General features: G+C 42.5%; 1 protein-coding gene and 1 non-coding gene across 3 annotated transcripts; both read left to right on the top strand.

Moving 5' to 3' along the window:
* Positions 1-543: 543 nt before the first annotated feature.
* FGFBP3 (fibroblast growth factor binding protein 3) lies at positions 544-2,836 on the top strand. 2 transcript variants are annotated; one of them, XM_021071896.2, is made up of 3 exons: positions 544-636; positions 1,001-1,861; positions 2,412-2,836. In XM_021071896.2, exon 2 carries the CDS (start codon positions 1,090-1,092, stop codon positions 1,858-1,860), a length of 771 nt encoding a protein of 256 aa, XP_020927555.2. In that variant the 5' UTR covers positions 544-636; positions 1,001-1,089; the 3' UTR covers position 1,861; positions 2,412-2,836.
* A 3,169-nt stretch (positions 2,837-6,005) lies between these two features.
* On the top strand, positions 6,006-6,112 carry LOC146396981 (U6 spliceosomal RNA). The gene has a single exon (XR_014828567.1). It is a non-coding gene; the product is annotated as a U6 spliceosomal RNA (small nuclear RNA).
* The last annotated feature ends 8,873 nt before the right edge of the window (positions 6,113-14,985 follow it).

Raw genomic sequence — 14,985 nt, 5'->3', positions numbered from 1 at the left:
TGATTTATATAAGAAATTTATAAATGACTTAGAATACTTAAAAATAATCAAAAGACCAAATGCTCACCCCTGGGTGAAGTGCTGGACAGTACAATGAGTCTATAAACTGAGATATTATATTTATGTTAGTAGTAACAGTTATTAGGATGATTAGGATAAGACAGTTGGAAAATAAAGAACTCGGCGGGTGAAAATAAAGAATTCAAATGATAAAAAAATAGTGTCAATTGACAATTGTTTTCTTTCATTTAAGGTTGTCTAACTCTTAAAACAGATCTTTCTGTTTAACTTTTATTTTCAGATGATTAAAATATGTAAAAGGAAGGAAAAGAACGATTTGCTAAAATTCATGTGATTATTTTAAAGACTGGAAGAAAAAAGATATATATTTCATGTTACATCGCTCCTTCGTGTGTGTGTGTGTGTGTGTGTGTGTGTGTGTGTGTGTGTGTGTGTGTGGCGTGATGGTGGGAAATCTCCCAGTAAGAGAGAAGTCTGGGAGGGGCATAGAGGGGGAGGCCCCTTCTATCCTGTTGATAACACATTCATTCACTGGGAGCCGGCTAAAACAGACTAATCCTTCATGCAGTTATTCCTTCCACATTAATAAGACCCCGCCACCTTCCCCAGAACTAGGTAAGTTCAAAGTGCAGTAAAAGTGCATTTACCCAAAGAATAATCTGAAATGATTATGTAGATAATTTATTAGAGGATGGAGAAGGGACGGGGTGGAGGAAGGTGTGGAGGTGGTAATTACCAGGCATCGCTTTGCTACCGTATTTGCATAGGGGAGAAAACCTCAACGTGTAAACGGTTTCAAAAAGATTAGACAGTAATTGACTTTTTCCCAGGAAAACTTTTCAGAGGGACCCGTCGTATGGTGCTGCTGCCCAATGGAAACCAGCGCCCAGAAGTCTGGGGAAGGGGACTGGCAGGTGCATGTGTTGGACTTAGGGCTGCGCCCGGCTCAGTCATTAGCAGTTTGTGCCTCTGTCCCCAGGTCCAAGGGATGCTGCTCTCCTGGCCCTGTTACCACTGAAGTGCCCAGGGTTCCCTGGAGAGCCGACTTGCGCGCAGGCACAACGAGCCATGGGTCTTCTGAGGCTTCGAAGGTCGCTCTCGCTTCTGCTGCTGCTGGGTGGCTGCCTTCTCGCAGCTGCCAGGAGAGACCAGAGGGCTGCCGCCAGCACCGCCGAGTCTGCCCCGGGCCCTGCGGGCGGCTCCTCCGGCCGTTTCGTCAGCCCCGAGAGGCACGCGTGCAGCTGGCAGCTCCTGCAGCCCGCCCCAGGGCCCTCAGCGGGCAGCGAGCTGGCGCTGCGCTGCCAGGCTCCGGACGGGGCGCAACACCAGTGCGCCTACCGCGGCGAGCCGTGGCGCTGCGCCGCCTACGCTGCCCGCAGCTCGCTGTACTGGAAGCAGGTGCTGGGCGGGCTACGGAGGAAGCCGCGGCCCTGCCACGACCTCTCGCCTCTCAAGGCTCGCCTGTGCGCGGGCAAGAAGGGCCATGGCGCCGAGTTGCGCCTAGTGCCCCACGAATCCGCACCGGCTGACCCCATCGCCTCGGGTTTCCCCCGGGATTCCAAGCTCCCGGCCAGGAGCCGGGGGCGACCCCGGGAGCCAGCTCCCGGCCCAGGCGCCAGGGCCCCGCCTCCTCCGAGCGCGCCGCCCATAGGGAAGCCCTCGGAGAAGAAGACCAAGTGGGGCAAGAGGAAGGCGGCCTTGGACCCAGAAGAGGAGCAGACCCTGGGGACCTGGCCCGATCCCGACGGGCTGGACGAGAACGCGAAGCTCACGGAGACCTACTGTGCTGAGAAGTGGCACTCCCTCTGCAATTTCTTTGTCAATTTCTGGAATGGCTGAGGTTGCAGGCCTGGGAAGGGGCTGGGGGGGAAAGGGGGGATAGAGAAGACAGGAAAGGGGGGGAGTATGTGCGCAGCGGGTAAGCAGAAGCCAAGGACCTCCTAGGCCCAGAGATATCGGATAGAGAGCAGGGAGGAGTCCAGGTTCTAGAATGGGGCTGGGGGGGAGGGTGGAAATAGTGAGGCCTGGGATGAAAGTATGGAGGACCTCTGAGACAGTTAAAAATTATTAAGAGAGGTTAAAAATTATTACGTCTCGACTCTGATTAAGAGCAGAAGAAATACTGGAAACAGAAGTAGGCGTATCTTAAATGTAGGCATAGCTTAAATGTGCAGCCTCAGCAAAACACGGAGAGGGGAGGGTACAGAGAAGCTAAAAAAAAAAAAGGAAAGACTGACTTAAATGATGTTACTCATATGGGAAGCAGGATACAATGTTTAACACATATTAAAATGTAATCAAGAACAACTGATAACCTGAGCCATGTTGTATCTTCAGGGTCTTCTCACCTAATCAGCTGACAAGATCACCAATTTATTTTTCTCTTTCAGAATTAGTATGAACTTGGGTGCTGTCTGGTGTCACGGATGATTTCCATAGGGATAGAAGCCATTTGGAGCTCAAAACTGACTCAGTGAAAAGATTTTTCAGGATAATTGCCTTTGAATTCTTTCAGAAGTGCTGCTTTTACACAGAGTGATGGCTGGTGTTCTGAAACTTTCCCATTAACATTCCAAATTCAGAGGTGAATTATAGAAGTGCTCCAGTAGGTTTTAAAAAGACAATTATCTTTATATTTGATCGTATTTTTTGAAACAGCTAAAATGTAAGAATAGATCTCAGAGTCATTTGGACCATTATAAAGTTGTATCTGTTTCATGTAATTAATTGCTAACGTATCTCATTTTAAATAAGATGTGATGATAGACTTTGCATACGTTACGTGCTCAATAAAATGGTTAAAGAATCGACGGGACAATGGAAAAATTATTTTTCACTTTTGACCACCCTAGGGCATCAGGAGTTCCCTGGCCAGGGATCAGATCAGAGCTGCAGCCGAAACTCTGCAGGGTTAGAAATCTAACCTGTGTCCCAGAGCTCCCAGGACACTGCCAATCCCATAGGGCCACAGTGGGAACGCCAGGACAATGGAAATTTTGACTGCATTTGATCTAGTTCTGAGTGTACCTTGAAGGAAGTTCCAAAACACATCTTGAATTGTTGGAGAAAGACAAGAACTGTGAAGTCTGCATAAGGGAAAAAATCACAGACTGGCAGACCCTGGGCCCTATCCCTTCTCTGTCTGGCCTACATGTAGTTCTCTTTCATTTTTCCACCCTCTCTCCCTCCCAGTTGGGATTTGTGCCAGCATTTAAAAGTTGGTTAATTTTGGAGTTCCCACTGTGGCGCAGTGGGCTAATGATTCAGCTTTTCTCTGTGGTGGTGCCAGATGGATCCCTGGCCCTGGTGCATTGGGTTCAAGATCCTGCATTACTTCGCTGTGGTTTAGGTCTTGGGGCTCAGGTTTGATCCAGCCTGGGCGAAAAAAGGGGAAAAAAGTTAGATAATTTCCTATAAAAAGCCAGATATCTGGAGTTCCCACTGTGGCTCTATGGTAACAAACCTGACTAGGATCCACTAGGATGCGGGCTCGATCCCTGGCCTTGCTCAGTGTGTTTAAGGATATGGTGTTGCTGGGAGCTGTGGTGTCAGTTGAAGACATGACTCAGATCTTGTGGCTGTGGTGTAGGCTGGCAGCTGCAGCTCAGATTCAACCCCTAGCCTGGGAATGTCCATATGCTACATGTGTGGCCATAAAAAGCAAAAAAAAAAAAAAAAAAAAAAAAAAAAGCCAGATTTCAGAATCCTCTAGTAAAATCAGATTTAACATTAGACATACCTTTCCACATGTCAACCATTGGCTGATGCTGATAAAATCATCTTTGCCAAGGAAAGGAAGCTCAGAGTAGGTATAGACCACTCTAAATATAGGGATTGTTATACATGCTCTACAAAAAGTTTAGCTAAACTTGGGTATCAAAGAAAAAGATATTAGAAATGAAACATCGCTGTCTAGAACAATGGCTAGAATCATGATTTGGGTTTTGTTTTGTTTTTTTGTCTCTTGTCTTTTAGGGCCTCACCCAAGGCATATGGGGGTTCCTAGGCTAGGGGTCTAATCGGAGCTGTTGCTGCCAGCCTACGCCAGAGCCACAGCAATGCCAGATCCGAGCCACATCTGCAACCTACACCGCAGCTCATGGAAATGCCGGACCCTTAACCCACTCAACGAGGCCAGGGATCAAATCTGCAACCTCGTGGTTCCTAGTCAAATTTGTTTCCACTGCACCATGACGGGAACTCCTAGAATCATAATTTTAACTTTCTATACTGCTAATTCCTTTCTGCATGCCCTTTGGCAGTCCGATGAGCTTCCTTTTCTGAAAGAGGAGAAAGCCAAACTCTAAGCTCAAGTGCACAGTGTAGGTTGCTACTGTCTCAGCTCCTTTACCCTTTAAGAGGAACTATACCAGAACGTTGTCTCACAACAGAATCAGAACTGGTAGGGGCCAGTTTCTTGCAGTGTCAGAGGAATGGACAGATCCAACCATCATCTTCTGGAGTGACTTAGGCTAAATCCCACGGTCTCAATCTATACATTGAGGGAGTTGGGCTAGGGTTAAATCCGAGGTCCCTAAGACACACTGCTGGCACTTGAATCCTATATATGTTTTACACAGCGATAATAACATATGAAAATCAACACGTTCTATGTGTAGAGTACTTCATGTTATAACCCAAGAAAGATTAGGGAATTAGAAAAGATTCAGAGAATGGTAACGAGAATGGAGAGGGAAATAGAGAAGGCTTGTGTGTCTGGAACACCTAGAAAGAGTTGGAAGTTTAGGTTAGATGAACAAAACTGCAGTTGGAAGAAGATAGGATCAAAATCTCTAAAATAATGAGGAAGGTGGGCCTGAGGAACACAGATATTTTCCCCTGCAGGTGCCATTAGGAATGAAGTGAAGGTTGCCAGGACATGGCCAGGTTTATTGTCAGAGCTGGGATCAGCAAGGGCATCAGAAGTAGCAAGATATCTGCGGCTCAGTCTGAGACAGAATTTCTTCCAAGCACTAGACCATGTTGTTCTGGTTGTATTTCCCAGGTTATTTAGCATAGCGCTGACTGGAAAAAAAAAAAAAAAAAAGAAATTACACCCCTGCATTCTATACTCAGTTTTTCTGAACTCATCTCTACTAGGCACTGGATTTATGATCTTACTCAAGGAGTTCCAGTCTGGGTTCAGATGGTTAAGAATCATCTGTTAGGGTTAGGGTTACGGTTAGGGTTAGGGTTAGGGACAATCCTTTGTCTCAAGGATTTTGATGTACAATCCTTCGTCTCTAGTATCCATGAGGATGCAGGTTTGATCCCTGGCCTTACTCAGTGGGTTAAGGATCTGGTGTTGCTTATACTTCTTTAAAAAGTTATTAGTTTTCTAGGGCTGCCATAATAAAGTACCACTAATTAGGTGGCTTAAACAAGAAAAATGTATTGTCTCAAAATCCTGCCGTCTAGGAGTCCCAGAATTAAGGTACTGGCAGTGTTGGTTCCTTTTAAAAGCTGTGAAACAGGATCTGCTCCATCTCTCTTTGCCAGGTTCTGGTGGTTCACTGGTGATACTTGGCATTCCTTGGCTTTTAGATCTCTGCCTCTTCTTCACATGGCTTTCTTCCTGTGGGTGTCTGTCTCCAAATTTCCCCTTTTAGTAAGGGCACCAGATCAAAAGCCTACACTCCTCCAGTATGACTTCATCTTAACTAAATACAGCTGTTATGACTCTGTTTGCAAATAAGTTCAAGTTCTGAGGACTTTAAAGGAATTCTGGGAGGATACAATCCAACCCATAATAACGATGAAATAAAAATTCATATTTTAAGGCAGGACAAGAAAAAAATTAAATATAAAATTCTCTCTCTGTGTTTGTTTGGGTCTCCTCCCTCCATTGGGTGCCATGTGTATCTGCATTACACCTTAACCCGAGCTTTTCAAAGATGGGAGTACCTGCTCAGCCCAAAAGGTCTTTTTTTTTTTTTTTTTCCTCTGATGCTAGCAATGTAACTTTTTAAAAGAGTGGTGTTTTTGTGCTCGCTTCGGCAGCACATATACTAAAATTGGAACGATAGAGAGAAGATTAGCATGGCCCTTGTGCAAGGATGACACACAAATTCATGAAAAATTCCATATTTAAAAATAAATAAATAAATAAATAAAAATAAAAAATAAAAGAATAGTGTTATTTCCCATCTGTTTGGGGGGGTCTCAGTGACTAGCTGCTGGCTTTATACCCACTTATCTGGACTCCTTGGTGAACTTTGTGTCTTTTTTTCTTTTCTTTTCTTTTCTCTTTTCTTTTCTTTCCTTTTCCTTTCTTTTCTTTTCTTGGCCACATCTGGGGCATATGGAAGTTCCCTGGCTAGGGGTTGAATCAGAGCTGTAGCTGCTGGCCTACACCACAGCCATAGCAACACAGGATCTGAGCCACATCTGCCACCTATACCACAGCTCACAGCAATGCTGGATTCTTTTTTTGTGTATGTGTGTCTTTTTGCCATTTCTTGGGCCGCTCCTGCAGCATATGGAGGTTCCCAGGCTAGGGTTCTAATCGGAGCCATAGCTGCTGGCCTACGCCGGAGCCACAGCAACGCGGGATCCAAGCTGCGTCTGTGACCTACACCACAGCTCACGGCAACGCCAGATCCTTAACCCACTGAGCAAGGCCAGGGATGGAACCGACCTCATGGCTCCTAGCTGGATTCGCTAACCACTGAGCCATGACGGGAACTCCAGCAATGCTGGATTCTTGACCCACTGAGCGAGGCCAGGGATCAAACCTGCATCCTCATGTATACTAGTTGTGTTTGATTCTGCTGAGCCACAACGGGAACTCCAACTTTGTGTCATTTTGATGTACAATCCTTTGTCTCAAAAATGTATATGACTTTGCCTTCAACTTCTAGTAGGCAGAAGAGTTCTCAGAGCTTTCTGAGAATCTGTTTCTCAGGTTATAATCTTCAGTTTGGTTCAAACAAAATTCCTTTTTTTTCTTCTTAACTTTATAGTTAATTGAATTTTCATCGGCAATAACAATAAACCTCTCTGTCTCTTTCCCCCTCAATTGTCACACACAAAAAAGTCCTTTTTGATTATATACAAATATATTCCCTTTTTCTATGGATATGGTTTCCATTTATTTTTTTCTTTCATTCTGTCTGCAAAGAGATGTCTGCTTTAAAAGCCTGTTTCAATTTGACTGTAAATGTGCTTGGAAGTCCTGGGAAGTGGCTGGTCACAATATGCTTGGCATGTTGTCAGTCTGCCCTGCATTTTCAATCCAAAAAGCTAATCTATACAGGGATATTATTGGGCTCATAAAATGCCAGTCTTCTACCATTCTACCATATCTCTTTGCCCGAGTGTACTGTTACCTGAAAGATGTGTCCTAACTTTTTGCATTCTGCTTACTGAAAGAAAAATCCAGGGGTATATTTCAACAGGACAAGGTTCAAGGCCAAAACAAGATTCCCTGAAAATGTCAAGCTAGAATCAGCAGACATTCAGGCCAGCCTATGAGGAGATAAACAATAGTGACTCCAGGGGAGAATCTGTTTCCCTGTCTTTCAGAGTTTTCAGAGGCCATCCATATTCTTTGGCTCATTACCCCCTACCATCTTCAAAGTCAGAAATCATCTCACTCTGACCTCTGCTTCAATCACCATATCTTCCTCTGACTCTCATTCTCCTGCTTTCTTCTTTTACCTAAAAGGAGTCTTATAAATATGTTGATCTCATCCCAATAATCCAGGATAACCTCATCTCAAGGTCAGTTGATGAACAATCTTAATTCCATCTACAGCCTTAATTCCCCATAGCCATCTAAAATAATTTATTCACAAATCTTTGGGATAAGACACAGACAATTTTGGTAGAGTGGCATTTTTTTGCTTGTCACAAGTGGCTATGTGGTATTCAACAAATTAAACTCCAAAACAACAAGCATAAAGAGGAACATTGCATAGTGATAAAATTGTTTCACAAAAAGACACAACAATTTAAGTATAAATGCATCTAAGAAGAGAATTACAAATACATGATGCAAAAACTGATATAACTAAAAGGAGAAATAGAGAGGTTCTTGTGTGGCTCAGCAGTAATGAACCTGACTGGTATCCATGAGGGCGCAGGTTCAATCCCAGGCCCCGCTCAGTGGGTTAGGGATCTGGCATTGCCGTGAGCTATAGGTTACAGATATGGCACAGATCTGGCATTGCTGTGGCTGTGGCATAGGCCAGCAGCTACAGCTCCGATTTGACTCCTAGAGTGGAAACTACCATATTCTACAGGTGCGGCCCTAAAAAAGACCAAAAAAAAATAATAATAATAATAATAAAATAAATAAATAAATGGAGAAATAGATAAATCCAGAATTGCATCTTCAGACTTCAATATTTAATCACTCAGCAATTAACAGAGGAAGACAGAAAATCCCTAAGGATATAGAAGACCTAAAAAAAAAAAACAACAAACTCTACCTAATGACAAGTATGTTACACTTCATCCCTTAATAGTAGAATACACGATGTTTTCAAATACACATGAAATATTCACAAAGATCACAATCTGGGCCATAAAACAAATTGTAACACATTTAAAATTATTTAAATGATAACAAACTATGTTTTCTAACCATAAAGGAATTAAGCTAGAAATCAATAACAAGAAGAAATTTGGAAAATGTCCAAATATTTGGAAATAAAGCCACACACTCCTAGACAACCCATGGGTCAAAGTGGAAATCCCAGTGGAAATTAGAAAATATTTTGAACTGAATAAAAATGAACACAGAGCATATCAAAATTCATGAGTTGTAGCTAAAGCAGGACCTACAGAGAAATTTACAGCATTAAAGACATTTATTAGAGAAGGTGAGTGGCTTGGTGGTGGTAGGGTTAGAACAAAACTCCTGAGGATTTTTATGATATGATAATGCTTATAATTTCAGGATTAAAATATATCTTAATGATTTTTTTTATTTGCTTTTTTTTAGGGCTGCACCCACGGCATATGAAAGTTCCCAGGCTAGGGGTCAAATCGGAGCTCTAGCCGGGCTACACCACAGCCACAGCAATGCCACATCTGAGCCACGTCTGTGACCTACACCAGAGCTCACGGCAATGCCAGATCCTCAACCCACTGAGCAAGACCAGGGATCAAACCCACATCCCCATGGATACTTGTCAGGTTCATTACCCTGAGCCACAACAGGAACTCCCTCTTTTATTTTTGAAATTACTCTTTTTGGTAAACTATCAGTTATTTACCCAAAATGTAATCTAATCTCTTTTTTCTTCCTGTGTACATGCTAGCCTGATACCTTTCTCGACTTCTCTGCAGTTAAGTGTGATCAAATGAAGTTTTGCCAGTGATGTGTGCAACTTCGATATGTTTTAAAAGAGTCACTTGCTTTGGACTTCCTCTCCTTTCCCCTTTTGGAGGTGGAAGGTAGATATTTTGGAAACTCGATTTTAACCATGCAGAGGAATATAATACCCTAGAAAGTGGCAGAACAACAAGATAGAAAGAATTTGGGTTCCTGATTAACCTCATGGAAAACAGCTTCAGTATTCTACATGGGCCAGACTTTTACTTGAGAGAAAAAGATGACATACAGTCAATCTTTATTATTTGTGGGTTCCATATTTGTAAATTCTCCTACTTGTTGATACTTATTTAGAACCCCCAAATCAATACTCCATGGCACCTTTGCAGTCATTTGTAGACAATGCTTGCATGGAGTTGTCCAGCATGCACTTTCCTAGCTGAGGTTGAAGGAAGCAAAGCTCTGCTTTCTTGTTTCAGCTCTTATACTGTAAACAAGCTTCTTTTTCCTGGTATGTGTATATCTATGTTCTGTCACATTTCTGTGTCCTTTGCTGGTGATTTCACAGGTTAAAATGCCCCCTAAGCACAGTGCTGAATTGCTGCTGTCTAGTGTTCCCGTGTAAGAAAGCTGTAATATGCCTTAAAGAGAAAATACATGTTGCATAAGCTTAATTCAGACCTGCGTGAGAATGCTGTTGGTCATGAGTTCAATATTAATAGCTCAGCAATATATATTAAATAGTGTCTTTAAACAGAAGTACACATAAAGCAAGGCATGAATGGGCCATTTGAGGAGAATGCTGTGGCCACAGGTGTGTGGAAATCCAAATCTATATTCCACCAGGAAGGAATGGGTCAGTATTTGCTAATTCTGTGTTCACACCAATTTTATAGACCATAACTACTGCAAATAGTGAGAATTGACTGTATTTTTTATTTAAGCCTCTGTAGTTTGAGATTAACCTTTGCCTTAACTAATACAAGGTTACAATGTTGTTTTTATTAGAAATAAATTCCACATTTATTAGTTCTAAGGTATACATTGTATCATCAGTGTTCCTATAGGAAACACATGACACAGAAAAGGGCAATAGAAGAATTTAACTACAGAACTCTTTACGAAAGTGTGGAGGAAGGGGATTATACTGGGCTGAGCAGTGTCCTCAAAGATTCATACCCTTCTCAGGGCCTCAAAGCTGACCTTATATTGATGTAGGCTCTTTGCAGATGTAATCGGTTATGATAAAGTTCTCCTGGAGTTGGATGAGCCCAGTCTAAAGGGATTCTGTCTTAAAGGGCACTTATGCAAAATAGTGGTGAGAATTCTCCATCTCAGCTGGGAACTGCATAAAAAGAGATAAGCAAGACATATGTAGTTATAGAAGAGAGAATTATGAGGAGGACAAAATAGAGCGCTCGCATCCCTAGTGGAAGTAAGGGGACATGTAAGATGTCCTTCAGTGAAAGTGACTTGAAAGGAGATGAGAATATTTCGGGGCTTCGAGGGCAGTTGGGAGCTGCCCTCCCAACTCCACGGCTTTCTTACAGCTTCAAAGAGAGCTCTCCTGACTCCTGCCTGATATTTCCAGCTGCAGAGCTTTGATGAACTTATCCCAAGTTTGTCCCTCTTGTGACCTCTGGCTTACCACATACAAACTCTGCCCTCCCTCAAAATTTCAAAGCAGGCATAAAAGAAGACCGAAGCCCTCCTCTCCCTTTTTTAAAGCAAGATGCTGCTTCAGCCATATTAAAAGTATTAGGTGGTTGTTACACACAGGCAACATCAGTTAGAAAAAATAATGTAAAATGCTGTTAATAACAGCAACCCAAGGTAAAATACCTGAGAATAAACTCAACAGGGAATATGCAAGAGCTATATGAAGAACACAGAAATAGTTCTGAGGGCAGAACAGAAAGACCTGAGTAAATGAAAACATAATGTGTTAATATCATTAAGGAAGGCTTAACGTTAAAAAGCCAAGTTATAAATAATCTATACATTTAAACAGGAGTACAACAAACTACCAAGAGGATTTTGTAGCTTGAGAACTGGGCAAACTGGTTCTAAAGTTCTAAAGGAAAACCAAAATGAATTTGGAGACTGGAGGGATGCAGGATTGTATGTTTCAGAAAGAGAAGGAAAAAAGGAGGCTTTCATTAAGGGTAAAACTTGAAATGGCTAAATACAGAATCTCCCAGAAGACTGTTGGCAGCACAGTGCAAAACCATGTAAATAACATGAGGGGACTGTTTCTAGGTAACCACAGGGACTCTCCATAAAAGGCCAGACGCTTCCAACCAGCCCTTGGGTTGACAGTTGCTGCCTTTGAGCTGGGTGGTCATGTGATTGTGGTGGGGCTGAGGACCTCAAACCTTTGATCCATATGTTCTTTTGTTCCCACGCACAATGATCACAATGAGAACGATTCTTCTCCGAATCGAGACAGGGAGAGGGCCCTCACACATTAATTTTAAGATGTGGGGGGAATGGTGAAGGGAAGGTGGCCAGTGTGGTGATCCCTGGGAGGGTGAGATGTCACCGTTTAAGTTTAACCATGTCTAAGTATTCCTGGGGTGCCGCAGGATGAAATAGTTGCCAGCATTTAGAGGTAGCTCTTTACCTTCTTCCTTTTCTCTCTTCCAATGATTTCTCAAGGCGTGGGAGAGCTCTCAATTAAATTTTTTAAAAAATCAAACCAAAAGGACACATGACACAACAGAACACACACACACATCACACAAACACACTGATGTAGACACATACAGAAGATTGGAGTATTTTGAAAACTTGCTGCCAGCCCTGTGCCCTGAGGAAGGAAGATGTTTCAGACAGTCACGTCTTTCACCCCTTAGCTCACACCAGCTGTCTCAGCCAGGTGGGTATGCAACCAGTTTCTTAGATGGGTTTGGATGTTCCTGCAAAGCCCTTTGAAAATCCACAAATTTAAACCCTCCAGAAAATCTGGAGGGGGAAGTCATTTTGAATAATGGTTGGCACTTCCACTGTTACAAAAACTCAAGTCCCCCAGAATGAAGGAGGCCCTCAGTGTAAAATAAGAGCATGTGTGCCTAAATGCCAGTAGGCTGCCTGAGGAAGAGCCAGGGTGGAGTATAGGCTGGAGAGCTGAAGTTATTTGTGGGAGGGATAATCAGCCTCATGGGATCAGCTGTAGGATGTGGTCGGGGAGGGGCCGGAAGGGGCCAGCTGGAGCAGTTGGCTGCAGCCTTGAGTCTGGCTACTGCTTAGCGGTAAATTTGTTCAAAGTAGCAGAGGAGGCCTTCTCTTAGAGTGATGCAGTTTCATTTGGCATTTAAAAATTAATCATGATAACTACTGTTTAACATCAATGATTTTGAATTTTGAAAATAATTTAGAAAACCAGACATGACGGGTTTCGCAGAAATAGGCAGAAAATATTGCATATTTTGGTAATGACCAAGGTTTTACAAAATTCGATATCCATAACACAAGTGCCTTTGTTTATCATTTTCTTGTTTATCTCAAACTTTGCCGTTAGATCTTCATTGAAATTCACAGACATCCTGATCCTTGTTAAATATTGAAAGTGAAAGCTCAGATCTAAGAGTGAGAAGGGTTGATGTGCCTGTTCCCAAGTCTGAACCCCACATATGTTAGGGAACAATTGCTGCCTATTAACTTTCCTGGAGGAACAGCTGGTGGCGATCAAAGACCTCCTCCTGCACTATGTGCTGTTGGTTAAACTGACTTCCCACCTAACTCCCAGGAAGTCATGCCAAGTCCCCAGGAGGGGTGGGGTGTGCTAAATCTAGGAGCACATCCCAAAGAAGGTCTGTCCCACCAGACTCTCTGTGGAAATGCTAGAGGGAGAGGGCAAGCCACCAGGGGAGGCCATCGAGATAAGGGATTGGTCCTCAGAGCTGTGGAACTAGGGGTGGGAATACTGAGATTGTTTAGGCAGAGACAATACACCAAATCGTAGTTCCCTCTGAGGTTCTCCTCCAACATTTGCAGGGTCTGAGGCAAGAGTTCCAATGGAGGGAGGTCTGCTTCTCATATGCCTAAGTATTAAATAATCGTAATACCAGCTAATAAATATATTGACTATATCTTGAACAACAAAATTTTATTTTATTGCTTTTTATTTTTTTATGGAAATTTCTAGTCTAGGGGTCGAATCAGAGCTGCAGGTGCCAGCCAAGTCCACAGCCACAGCAACTCAGGATCCAGGCCGCATCTCTGACCTAAACCACAGTTCACAGCAACGCCAGATCTCCGACCCACTGAGCAAGGCCAGGGATCTAATCGGCATCCTCATGGACACTAGTCGGATTTGCCTCCACTGCGCCACAACAGGAGCTCACCGAACAAAAAGTTTTAAATATATACATATGAAAAGTACAATTTTAAAATTTTTAAATTGAAGAATAGTTGGCTTACAATATCGTGTTAGTTTCAGGGTACAGTAAAGCAATTCATTTATATATATAAAGATATGATATAGGAGTTCCCATCCTGATTCAGTGGTTAACGAACCCAACTAGTATCCATGAAGATGCAGATTCGAACCTTGGCCTTGCTCTGTGGGTTAGGGATCTAGCATTGCCATGAGCTGTGGTGTAGGTCATAGACATGGCTCAGATCCCACATTGCTGTGGCTGTGGCATAGGCCAGCGGCTACAGCTCCGATTCAACCCCTAGCCTGGAAACCTCTATGTGCTGCAGATGTGGCCCTAAAAAGACAAAATAAATAAATAAATAAATAAATAAAATAAATACATGATATATAAAAATCTATTCTTTTTCAGATTCTTTTCCATTTTAGGTAATTACATGATATTGAATATAATTCCCTGTGCTATACACCAGGCCCTTATTTGTTATATATTTTATGTATAGTAGTGTGTATATGTTAATCCTAAACTCCTAATTTAACCTCTCCTTTTCCCTTTGGTAACCATAAATTTGCGAAAACTATAATTTTTATATGAATAAGTTGGTAAAACATCAAAGACAATGAAAAAAACTTTTTTTTTTTTCTTTTTTGGCTGCCCCGTGGCATATGGAACTAAGAACCCAACATAGTGTCCATAAGGACGTGGGTTCAATCCCTGACCTCACTCAGTGGGTTAAGGATCTGGCATTACAGCTTAGATTGCAGATCAGATGTGGCATTTCTGTGGCTGTAGTGTATGCCTGCAGCTGCAGCTCCAAGTCAACCCCTAGCCCCAGGAACTTTCTTATGCTTCAGGTGCAGTCATAAAAAGAAAAAAAGTTACTTTTTCCCTAAGATATTGAATTTAATTATTAAATTAAAAGGAGAATACAAATTATAACTAAGGAAGTTCAAGTTTTAAAATCAAAATTATTTAAATAAAGCTTAAAATGGTAATTTAATTTTTTGAAATTTCATTAAATCTTATTAAATATTTGTATAAAAATTATTTCCATGAGTTCCCACTGTGGCTCAGTGGTAATGAATCAAACTAGTATCCATGAGGATGCAGGTCTGATTCCTGGCCCAGCTTAGTGGGTTAAGGATCCAGCATTGCCATGAGCTGTGGTGTAGGTCGCAGACACAGCTCAGATCTGGCATTGCTGTGGCTATGTTGTAGGCTGGCAACTGCAGTTCCAATTTGACCCCTGGCCTAGGAACTTCCACCTGCTGCACATGAAGCCCTACAAAAAGCAAAAAAAAAAAA

The sequence above is a fragment of the Sus scrofa genome, chromosome 14 (genome assembly GCF_054392235.1).
Source record: "Sus scrofa isolate SSC_HxYL_T2T_F1_AM1 chromosome 14, Sscrofa_HxYL_maternal_Yorkshire_Landrace_v2.0, whole genome shotgun sequence".
NCBI lineage: Eukaryota > Metazoa > Chordata > Mammalia > Artiodactyla > Suidae > Sus > Sus scrofa.
This window is presented reverse-complemented; position numbering and strand designations above follow the sequence as displayed.